General features: G+C 39.7%; 1 protein-coding gene and 1 long non-coding RNA gene across 2 annotated transcripts; both read right to left on the reverse strand.

Moving 5' to 3' along the window:
- Positions 1–1,799: 1,799 nt before the first annotated feature.
- Positions 1,800–2,340, reverse strand: LOC139824140 (uncharacterized). Its single transcript, XR_011735014.1, has 3 exons — positions 2,257–2,340; positions 1,953–2,110; positions 1,800–1,863 (listed from the first exon to the last, which is right to left on the reverse strand). It is a non-coding gene; the product is annotated as an uncharacterized lncRNA (long non-coding RNA).
- A 6,336-nt stretch (positions 2,341–8,676) lies between these two features.
- LOC139824139 (uncharacterized) lies at positions 8,677–10,095 on the reverse strand. The gene has a single exon (XM_071796631.1). The coding sequence runs from the start codon at positions 10,093–10,095 to the stop codon at positions 8,677–8,679; it is 1,419 nt and encodes a 472-aa protein (XP_071652732.1).
- Between the last annotated feature and the right edge of the window lie 1,708 nt (positions 10,096–11,803).

An 11,803-nucleotide genomic window follows, 5' to 3' on the forward strand; every position in this document is an offset into this window, starting at 1 on the left:
AAAATTTAATGCACCACTAACTTCTCTATCTATCATACTAGTTGCTTTGCTAACTTTCATTTTATTAAAGTTTGATAATTTAATAACATCTTTATTTATTTTTAGTGCAAGTTTGAACCATAAGTTTTCTTGTTCATTTACTAGTTCCTCTAGATGAGTAAATTGAACAATATTTGAAGACAATTGATTAGACTGTTTAAACTGATTTGGTAGCATGATAACATTGTTATTAATTAAAGTTGCTCTAAGGTTTTTGATGAGATGTGGACCATCAGCAAAAAAGAATAACTTGCGTTTGTTATCAATTGGATGAGGGATAGAGTTTTGAATTTTTGAATATCTACCAGCATGAATGTTTGAAAAAACTCTTTACATGGCTCGATTCACTCCTCCCATATCCGACGTAACGCTATGTACGTAAAGCCCTATGGACTCAGCCTTCTCAATAATTTCTTCAATAATGGGTTTTAAGTGTGCACCATCAAATCCATCAGGAGTGTAATAATAGGCAATTATTTGCTTCCACCGAATAAATATACCTCCAAGCATGAAGACTAAATCATGCGTAGCTAAGGGTTTTTCTCCTAGTATAGAAAACCAACAAAGAAGAAAGACAGAATAAAAAGCATATAAAGACAAATACAAAGGATCGATCACGTAATTTCACGTAAAACTTTTCACTTTTTACGTTTCCGCCGTAGGGAAAAAGTTACGTGATCGCTGCCTAGAATTTCAATTTGTACAGTGAGGAGCAAAAATGAGTTCTTTTTTCGATGTAGATAAGCGCATTATTTCTACCTTCCAGCCAATTGCGAACCTCGAAATAGTGCACTTATCTACACCGAAAGGAAACCCATTTTTGCTCCCCAGAAAAATTTTATACACAAAAAAGTAGCATAAAATTAGGATGTAGATTTACCGTGACTATTAGGAATGGTAGCATGTCCAATAAAAAAATTTGTTGATGGATCGTATTGTATACCAGGAGTAAGACTGACTTCATCGAGCGCTAACATGCAATCTCTTTCTCTATCGTCCTGAAATTGTGATATTTTATCTTTTAAAGCTTCAAAGATGTCATTACATATCCCTGGTTGAAAATTAATTGTTTCAATGCTCCTCCTAAGTGTACGTGTTGATGGCAGAGGTATATTTTGTTTTATGAGCTCACTGTAGCCATTTTTGGAACAACAAAATTTTAAACGAAGTGCTTTTTTTATTGTTTCTTGAGACCATTTATGTATTCCCCGTGTAGGAGAATCTCTTTGAAGCCATTCGATTTGGTCGTTGTTGAAAACTTTACGTAGTATTTCGGAGGATTTTAACAAACTTTTTTCAATACGAAATCTTTTTAATTTTCTTATTCGTTGTAGCAGGTTTTTGTTCGTTTTCTCAGCTTTGTGAACGACTACGTTAGCGACATGAAGTTTTTTATTCGCTTCATTGAGTTTTCTTTTTAACTCTTCTATTTCCAATAAAGCAGACCCCGCCAAACTTAATTCACCGTCATCTGACTTGGATGTTGCTGCGTCATGAAATTGAATGGATCTTTCTTAAATATTTATTTGTTCAGTATCCTGCTCCATGTTGTATCTCTGTGTTGTACACGTTTCTTCTGATATATCCGATATGATAGACGTCTTGTGAAATTCTTGAAAGTGGCTTACCTATTAAAAACAATTTTTCTATAAATTCTACATTTATGACAATTTTAAAAATAAATAAACGTACTGCATGAGATGGATTTTCCTTATTTTCTTTTTCTTTTTGAACAATAGTAAAAATTGTTGGCACAGCGTTGTGTTTTAACTTTCTTTTTCCATCGATTCGAGGTTTCTCCCACATATCTTCAGCAAAATGGACCTAAAAAATACCATACCATTACTTATATAAATATCTATAATTTTAATTTATCAATTACGTATACCGTATACGATACATTGTATACTTACTTCACAAATATGTGAGTTTGGAGAAGGTTTCCAATTCTTCCGGCCTATTTTTGACACCCATAATGTCCTCCGTTCTTCATTGGATGGAAATCTTCTTAGTGAAAAACCTTTTTCACTATTATTATTGCATCCAACGACACAACAACCAGTCATATTTTCTACAAAGTAATAACATTTAAATCATTAATAGATGTAATGATTGATGAGAAGGTTAGACTATCATTTTTGTTACTTCACAGTGTCTGTATATCTGCTTTTATTTATTTTTAACTTAATAAATTTAAAACATAATGTATAGGCTCACCTGTTTATAGTAGATCAGTTTAAAAACGTCTTATATTTTCTGATAGGCAACTGCAGTTTGACCACGTGCATACGTACAATGTATGTATATATACATACATCGATAACTAGAGTTCCTAGAATAAGAGTCTGACTACCGCCATTTTGCTTCAAAACCAAAGACTGTCCAGACTCTTATTATAGTGACTCTAAAACGAACCAAAACCTTCTTGAACTCTTCGATTACTCTTGGCACTTGAGTACATTTATGCATGTTAATAATTTCCGGCCATTTGAAATGAGCATCGATAATCAACATGAACATGTGATCATAAAACAGACCTAAAAAATCTGAGTGTATTCTGCTCCAACATTTATCCGGATACGGCCATGGTGTTAGCGGAACACCTGGAGGTTTTTTCCGCTCCTGCACGCACACTTTACATGCTGCCGCTACCTTCTCGATGTCACTATCTATATTCGGCCACCATACATAAGATCTCGCCAACATCTTCATTTTTACTATGCCAAAGTGAGATGCATGTAGTTCTCGTAACACCCTTTCCCGCACTGACTCTGGCACCACTATTCGGTATCCCCACAACAGACATTCTTTTTCGACACTTAACTCATCTCGTTTCGCATAAAACTTTTGTTCGCATTCACTCATCTCAGTCATACTCGGCCTGGAACCGTTTACATATCGTACTATTTTACTTAGTATCTTATCGCGTTTCGTTTCTTTCGCAATCTCCACCGCGCTTAATGTATCTAACGCCTCCTCAACATAATTTATCGCAGTGAACTCGTGATCAAATATTGGGGTTGAATCCTTGATCGGAAATCGCGAGAGCGCGTCGCAGTTACCATTTAGTTCTGACTTAACGTATTCTATCTTATATGTGAACCTCGAAAGAAAGTATGCCCACCGTTGTAATCTACTTGCTATTGTCAGTGGAATCTCTTGTTTTGGGCCAAAAATAAAAACTAACGGCTTGTGATCGGTTTTTAACGTTATCTCTTTCCCATAAATGTAATTATAGTATTTTTTAAATCCAAACACTATTGCACTTGCTTCTTTATCAATTACTGCGCGATTCAACTCTTTCTCTGGAATTATTTTAGATGCGAACGCTATCGGTTTTTCTGTTTTATCTTTATACCGATGAGACAGTACTGCTGCCAATCCATACGCAGATGCATCGCATGATAGTACTATCTCTTCGTTGGGGTCAAAATGCGCTAACACCCGTGGTGATATTAATTCAGCCTTGACCCACTCGAACGCACTCTCGCACTCTTTTGTCCACATAAAATTACCTGTTTTCGCACACTCGTAAAGGGGTTTTAATTTTCTTGCTCTATCCGGTAAAAATCTCGCGTAGTACGTAATTAAACCAAGAAACGAATCTAACTGCTTTTTATTTGCGGGCGTCGGTGCCTCCATCATTGCTCTAACTTTCGTTTTGGACTTATGTAAACCGTCTTTATCGATTACAAAACCTAGGATATCTAATCGTTCTTTGAAGAACTCACATTTATTGATATTTACTTTAAATCCGCTATCTTCGAGCCGCTTAAATACCGCATAAAGTGTCTCTAAATGTTCTTTGTCATTTTTACCCGTACAGAATATGTTATCGAGGTAGGCGATCGCACCGTCAACCCCCGCTATGCATTATTCAATTTTCTTCTGAAAATCTCCTGGGCCCGACGCAATACCCGACTTCTGTCATTTTTGTATATCTATAGAGCTCCTTATGTGTTATTATGGTTAAATAATTTCTGCTATCCTCATCAACCGGAATCTGCGTGTATGCGTGCTCTAGATCAATTTGCGTAAATGTTTTGCCATTTCTCAGGGCCACGAATATCTCGTCAATTAGTGGTATCGGGTGTCGATCTCTAACTAAATTCGGAGTCAACGTTAACTTGAACTTTGAAGTTACCGCAAATTCTGACAGACCCGTCTGATTTTATTACCGGCACAATCGGTGTCGCCCATTCACTGACATCAACTTTCTCGATATGCTTCAATTCAACCAATCTGTTAATTTCATTTTCAATTTTACCTGCTAACGCGAATGGTACGTGTCTAGCTTTGAGGGTCACCGGTTGCGCATTTTTTTTCAATACCAATTTGAGCTTTCCTTTGTTATACAAGCCTGGTCCCGCGCCAAACAATTTTGGAAATCTAACTGGAAACTCTTTCGCTACGTTTATTAAATCGATTTTATTACAACTTTCTACTCTATCCTTTGTATCCACTGGCAATGGCCATAGTCCAAAGACTTTTAACCATTGTCTACCGATTAATATTGGACCTTCTCCTTTCATTACTCCCATTGAAAGTGTATTTTCCCGCTCACCTAGTTTTACTTTTAAGTTCTCTAGAATACCTACTTGCTCTAGTGGGACTTTCCCGTATGCATTTAATAAATATTTTGTTGGTTTCACCTCGTTTGCCGGAAACAATCTATCTTTATCCTTTTTCGAAATTATCGCCGCGTATGATCCCGTATCGATTTCCATTTCTAATTCTATATCGTTGACTATTACATTTGCATACATTGGATCTGCTTTTACATCTCCGTTTACACTTGTTATGTTACCAATAGTCGCTCTCGATGATCTTTTGTCGTCTTCTTGATCCATCTTGAAGAAGTTATTTGCCGTATCCTCCTTCCTCTGGTCTTCGTCCGCCTCGTCTTGTTCTAAGTGCTGTATTGCCCTCTGCGCCTTACACACTGTTGCCAAGTGTCCCTTCTTCTTACAGGCGTTACACGTGCTGAATCGGTGATAACAATCACGTGCCCAGTGATTTGCCTTGCCACAGCAATAACACGAACTGCTCCTCCCGTCTTGCTTATTTGGGCTGTCGTTTAGACTTCGGTTTCTTTTGTTTACTGGAATTCTGTTCTTATGTCGTTGGCCTTGCCTACTTCCACGATCGGCACCTCTTCCCCTTAATTTTGGATTGCCTTGTCTTCTGTTTCTTGGTCCCTGACTTGCCTATATTATATTTACACTTGTTTTTGCCGTAGTTTCTTCATTTAATTTGTCGGTCGATACCGCATTTCTTTCGGCCGCTTCCAACGTCGTGGCGATTTTATAGGCTGATTCGCAGGTTAAATTCTCTTCCCGGAATAGCGCCATTTTTGTAGCATGGTCCTTAAGTCCACATACTAATTGATTACGTAATGCCGTTGATGCATCGCTGAAATTGCAATTTATTGATAAACTTTTAAGTCTCGTCGTAAACTCCGATTCCGTACCTGCTTGGTGTGCTTGATAAAATTTACATCTCTCCATTGTTTCGGATGGTTTTGGGTTTAGATGCTCTTTAATTAATTTTACAATTTCTGCGTATAATTTCGTACTTGGCTTAGCTGGCGCACATAAATCACGGACAAGTTTATATGTATCGGGACTAATTTTCGTCAACAATATTGCAGCTTGCTTTTCTACCTTAACGTCGTTTGCTACGAAATATAATTTGAGCCTCTCAGTATATTTCCCAGTATATTTCCCAGTCATCCTTTCCTAGGTGAAATTCCAATCCTTTACTGTTGCTTTCTGCCATTGCGTGAATTGCCCTTGAATCGTTGTTTTCGTATACACTGCCCAGCAGCTCCTTTCCGTCGGTCTGTTGCTCCGCCTCCGCGGTTTCTTTGGATACGTGAGCGCGTAAAATTTTACGTAACTTGTCTATACCACTCTTGTCTTCGTGTACTAATTCTAATTGCGTTAGAATTTCAATTATTTGTGGTTTAGTTAACGTATAGATCCACGATGTTTTACTATAATCGATGGATGCTTTGCTGAAGCCCGGCATTCGTACTTGTACCGCACTTTACTTTTTACCGCTCACTTTCCGTACACTGCAGTAGCTGTTCATACGTAATCGTCGAGTCTTTTCACTACGGAATACACTCGCTATTTACAAGTCTTTCTTCATTTACAGTGCATCACTACTCTGCACTCTGGGTTTCGATTACCTCGTCGCCAGTTGTTACGTACGCGGGGTTCTCAAGAACTGAACTCTGTGGTAGCTTACTAATATATGTATTTAATATTTAATACAATGAGACGCGGCGCGCTCTGCTTAACGACCACAGGACGACTGACTCGATCCCCGCTCTTGCTTACAGTGCTTACATATCTTTGAGTCGCTACCTATGCTTCGCATGTTTACGTTTCGGAACTATGCCGGACTATACGTATTCCGTTGCCAATACATTACAGAGTTAATATAAAATAATTTTCCTAAATGTAAAAATAACAGGATGTTATATATGCGGTTTGGTGTGAATATATATATTTAATATATATGTGATTTCTGCCCACACACAGTGCTCTGAATGTTATGTGATTTTTGCCCAGTGCTCTGAATGTCATCTAGTTATACATATCAAGAATTTTCGATGGGCTTCTTTAGAAGATAGGATACAAAGAAAATCCTAATGATGACTGCTCGGGGGGCGTTTAAGCGTTCCCCGGATTTGCGAATTGGTGCGAACTACGTGACTCGAAGGACCAGGGGAGGTGTGTATCGTCTCCCCAAAGCGAATTAACGTAATAAAGCAAATGCGACTCACCGTTCGGGAGGCCGTCGTCTTCTGGAGAATTCGTCTCTCTAGCAAGCTCGTGGGCAGCATGTGCAGCAAGCGCAGGCAAGGGCAGCAAGGCAAGCTCGGGCAGCAAGGCAGGCAGAGGCAGCAAGCAAAGCGGCAAGCAAGCAAAGACAGCAAGGCAAGCAAGAACAGCAAGGCAAGGCAGGCAGAGGAAGCGATCGCACTTCCGGAGAACGAGCTCTATGTGGCCTCTCGGATGTTCGAGTATGCACGTATAGCGTGTGCACCCCGAGACGTCGTGACGATGAGAGTCCGATGAGAGATGTGTCCTCTCAGAACGCTTGACGATGAGTGAGTTGTGCTCGCGGCGCTGGAAAAGTGTCGCGAGCGAGTACTTGATCTTCTTCAGGCGGGTGCCCTGCCAGCGTGAGCGAGGGCAGCACCGATTGGTGAGTCGCGCAAATATCGATGCCGCGTCGATCGCGATCCGTCGACGTTTCGCGCGAGTCACCGAAATACATCAAACGATACATAGAACAGAGAAACAAACGTATATGGTAGGCTCTGAGTAAAACAAGTTAAGAAATAATTGGCTATGAGAGCCGACGCAGGATCGAATATGCGGAAAAATTATATTTGCAGTCAAAACATTAAAACATTAAGATCAATCAAACGTTTCGGCCCTAAATCGGGCCCTCTTCAGTGACTCATATAAAAGTTAATGTGAACGCAACGACGCGGTATCGCAATGGGCTGATTACAATATTGGATATGCACGCGTACAATGGTATCGCAATCGGTTAATACGAAACGCAAGCGCAGATGTTATGATTCGCATTTTGAGGACGCCAGGTGCGCGTTCAGATCTCTCTTCAAGTGTATGTTACGCGCGTATGTCCGGTAAGCACCCACGTAGCATTGACAGCGGGAATCAAAGAGAGAGAGACGAAAGCAGCAAACTGTGGCCCGGCAGAACTACCGAATGCAGTTACCATTAGGGCCATTACAAAAGATGGAAAATATGCGTAACTTACTGCGTGCTACACGAACCGCATTCAGACGTCTCTGACATATTCGCTGTGTGGAGAACGATGTGTGTTCGTCGGCATCTGAGCCCCGAATGTGAGGTCAAAGCGCATGCCGTGATCTCAAGAGCACGCGAACGTATAACAAATTATAAACAAATATACATCGCCGAGCACACGGTCGCAACAAAAGAATTTGGCGGATTTACCTAAACATTAGAGCGACGCTTTATTTTATTTATTAGCGGGAGGTATGATTCGCCTAGAAAATTGGTGTCTGTTTGTAAATTGACCCCGTTGTGCTGCAGACCGATGTGCAACATTTCAGAAACCAAGCGTTTAATGTGAAACGGTTCTTTGTCAAGGATTACGGCACTCCCGAAATCAAACTTATGGTTATTATCCATACAATGCATCTGCACTACAGAATGTCCCCCCGGATTTACTCGCTTGTGTTCCATGATACCAATAGTCTACCCGTCTGTCCCGTGTACGAAGCATCACAGTCAGCGCAGTTGATGCGATACACCACGTTGCTTTGAGAAACGTTATCGACAGTGTCCTTGTGTACTTTAATAAGGCCGTTTAGTCGATTAAAGCCGTAAAAACTTAGTTTTTTATCCATAGTACTGGCGAGATGAGTGAATTTTTCTGATATATTTTTTACGTACGGAACAGACAGATAAGACCTACCGCTTGGCTCTTCATCGTCCAGAGGCCCCGAGATAGATTTTTTAAAAAGAGAACTAAGCTTTTTCACAATTATCGCTAAAACGAAGTTTAATGGATAGCCATTCTCGAGTAAGAGAGTGATGGCCAGAGACAGATTTTTTTTGGTGGAAACTAGGATAGCCTGAAAGCCCTGTCAATTAAACCCATAGCTACTCCCCTCTTTTGGCTGTTTGGATGGCTGGAAAAGAAGCTGAGATATCGTTCAGAAAAGGTCGGTTTGTGATACCAGTCAAATATCAGTCTTTCATTGGCAGCTATTATCGTTGTGTCGAGAAAATTAAGGGTGTTGTTATTATTAATTTCTATTGTAAACTGTAGCCTGTTGTGAATGAAGTTAAAAATGTTAAGGGTGTCTTGTAAGAACTCAAGGGGCGCCGCAGATGCAACGTCGTCGACATAGCGGAAATAAAAAGGTGGAATATATTTGAGTCGTTTCAAGGCCTTATTCTCAAGATCCCGCATGACAATCTCCGCAGCGTCAGAGGACAGAGGAGACCCCATAGGACTGCCGTGTGTCTGTCTATAAATGACATTGTCAAATGTGAAGTATGTAGAATCAAGCACGAACTTGATAGCGGCTACGAATTCTTCACGCGGTAATTTAGTATTTGGACCTATGAGATTCCACTGTCTACATATGCTGTCAATGACCAAGTCGGTCGGAACATTCGTAAAAAGCGAGATAACATCTAAAGAAAATAACACGAATTCAGGGGGAAACTCTTTGTTGTTCAGCTTTTCGAAAAATGTAAAGCTGTCCTTGATGCTGGATCCACTTATAGGCAAACTCTTGTGTAGGATCTTTTGTAGGAAAGAAGCTAGGTCATACAGAGGAGTGTTAATGGAAGACACAATGATTCTGAGTGGGCAATCGGGTTTGTGGATCTTAGGTAGGCCATAAGCCCTAGGTAAGATGCCGTCACTGACATGTAGGGAGCGATATTCCTGCTGTGTGATATATTTTTTATTTTTCCAACGCGTAAGGAGGGAGACCAGCGTTGAAATGATCTTTCTGGTAGGATTTCTATCAATAATGGAGTAGGTGGTTTCGTCTCCTAGTAAAGCACTCATTTTCTCCATGTATTCAGACTTCAGCATAGCTACTGTGGTGTTGCCTTTGTCTGCCCTCGTGAAAATGATCTCGGGATGGTGACGGATAAAGATGTTGGTATCTCTCAAGGCTGATCTTAACTCCAACCCAATGGAGTCCAAGGAAGGGTTGGAATCGAAAAGCCTGTTAACAATTGCGGAGGTGTAGTTCCTCAGACCAACCTTCTTAATGGCCGGTAATCTGTAGGCACTACTCTCCACTCTCTTGATAAATTCAAAGCATATCTTGCTCTTATTGTCAGAGAAAGGAAGGCTAAAACCGTCACCAAGCTGGAGTAAGTCCTGAACGACGCGAGGGATAGAAATTCTCTTGTTGCGCTCGGCGATGTATATTTGTTTATAATTTGTTATACGTTCGCGTGCTCTTGAGATCACGGCGTGCGCTTTGACCTCACATTCGGGGCTCAGACGAACACACATCGTTCTCCACACAGCGAATATGTCAGAGACGTCTGAATGCGGTTCGTGTAGTACGCAGTAAGTTACGCATATTTTCCATCTTTTGTAATGGCCCTAATGGTTACTGCATTCGGTAGTTCTGCCGGGCCACAGTTTGCTGCTTTCGTCTCTCTCTCTTTGATTCCCGCTGTCAATGCTACGTGGGTGCTTACCGGACATACGCGCCGTAACATACACTTGAAGAAAGATCTGAACGCGCACCTGGCGTCCTCAAAATGCTAATCATAACATCTGCGCTTGCGTTTCGCATTAACCGATTGCGATACCATTGTACGCGTGCATATCCGATATTGTAATCAGCCCATTGCGATACCGCGTCGTTGCGTTCACATTAACTTTTATATGAGTCACTGAAGAGGGCCCGATTTAGGGCCGAAACGTTTGATTGATCTTAATGTTTTAATGTTTTGACTGCAAATATAATTTTTCCGCATATTCGATCCTGCATCGGCTCTCATAGCCAATTATTTCTTAAATAGAATAGAGATATTCGAAAGACGATTAAATACAGCGCATGAAATTGAACGAGACTAAACTAATGACTATAATACATAATATACATCATGGCGAGCGCCAAACATACGATATCACACAAAGATGCTAAGGCTAGATGCCACAAAATGGGCATGTATCGTCGATTATGCAGAAGCGGAATGCAAGTTATATATTGACGGCAGGGAGCTGATGCCGAGGAGATCAATCCCGTTTACGCGAAGGAATTGTCGTAAGTTATTATCGGTTCAACTTATTTTTTATCCTTTTTTAGTTTTAAGAATTAGAAAAAGATAAAAATGCTTTCTTTTCATTTCATATATACATTTTACATGTCCTCCTTCTCTCTTTTATTCACTTATACTATCTGTTGTACTTCGAAATCACTTATCTCGTTTATCTTTCTTCTTTTTACGTCTTCTTTTCCTTTGATGTTACTTAAAATTTGTAACTTTTCCATTTTTATTGTTAGTAGAATATGTTCCTCAAATTTGACAATTTATTTCTAAAACATTCCATATTATATTATGCACTATATAAATTAAACTATGTATAATATATATAAAATAATTATATGTATGTTTGTGAATTATAGCAATTAGATAAGGAACTAAAGTTTCGTCATATCTGAAAAATGGCACCACCGAAGGTATTACTCGGACAAAATCGACAAAACAGCACTGCAACTTTGAGGAAAGGAATAACGACCAGAAGTCAAAATTCTTTACAGAGTAATGTATTACGACAACCCAATGTTGGTAGAGAAACTCGCGCCAAGTGAAAAGCGGAAGTTTCGCCATCTAAAGAAAAAACGCATAAAAGATGCGCTTTGGAAACATATATAATATTTACTGTAGAAAGAAGTACTGTAGAAAGAATATTAAAACATCAGGTTGTAGAAGATTAATTACATTCTTCTGTTGGAGACTAATGCTTTAATTTTTTATTTTATTCTCCAATAAAATATCCGTCTTATTCAAATGGAATCTATATAAATGTATACTAATTTAATCACTACTATCTGAAAATAGTGTGCCAAGGTGTCTATGCCCACGTTAACTCTGGCTCGGTACATACTGGAACAATCTCTGATGGATTATACAATGATCAGGTTTAGTGATAGTAAAATGGCAGCGGCGGCGTTGTTACTCGCGTTGCTAATGAAGGACTTGGAAGG

This window comes from Temnothorax longispinosus, unplaced genomic scaffold, assembly GCF_030848805.1.
Source record: "Temnothorax longispinosus isolate EJ_2023e unplaced genomic scaffold, Tlon_JGU_v1 HiC_scaffold_272, whole genome shotgun sequence".
Taxonomy (NCBI): Eukaryota; Metazoa; Arthropoda; class Insecta; order Hymenoptera; family Formicidae; genus Temnothorax; species Temnothorax longispinosus.

What these genes read in the sequence shown, in the direction of transcription:
- LOC139824139 (XM_071796631.1), bottom strand. Translation starts at nt 10,095, where the DNA reads ATGTGTGTTCGTCTGAGCCCCGAATGTGAGGTCAAAGCGCACGCCGTG.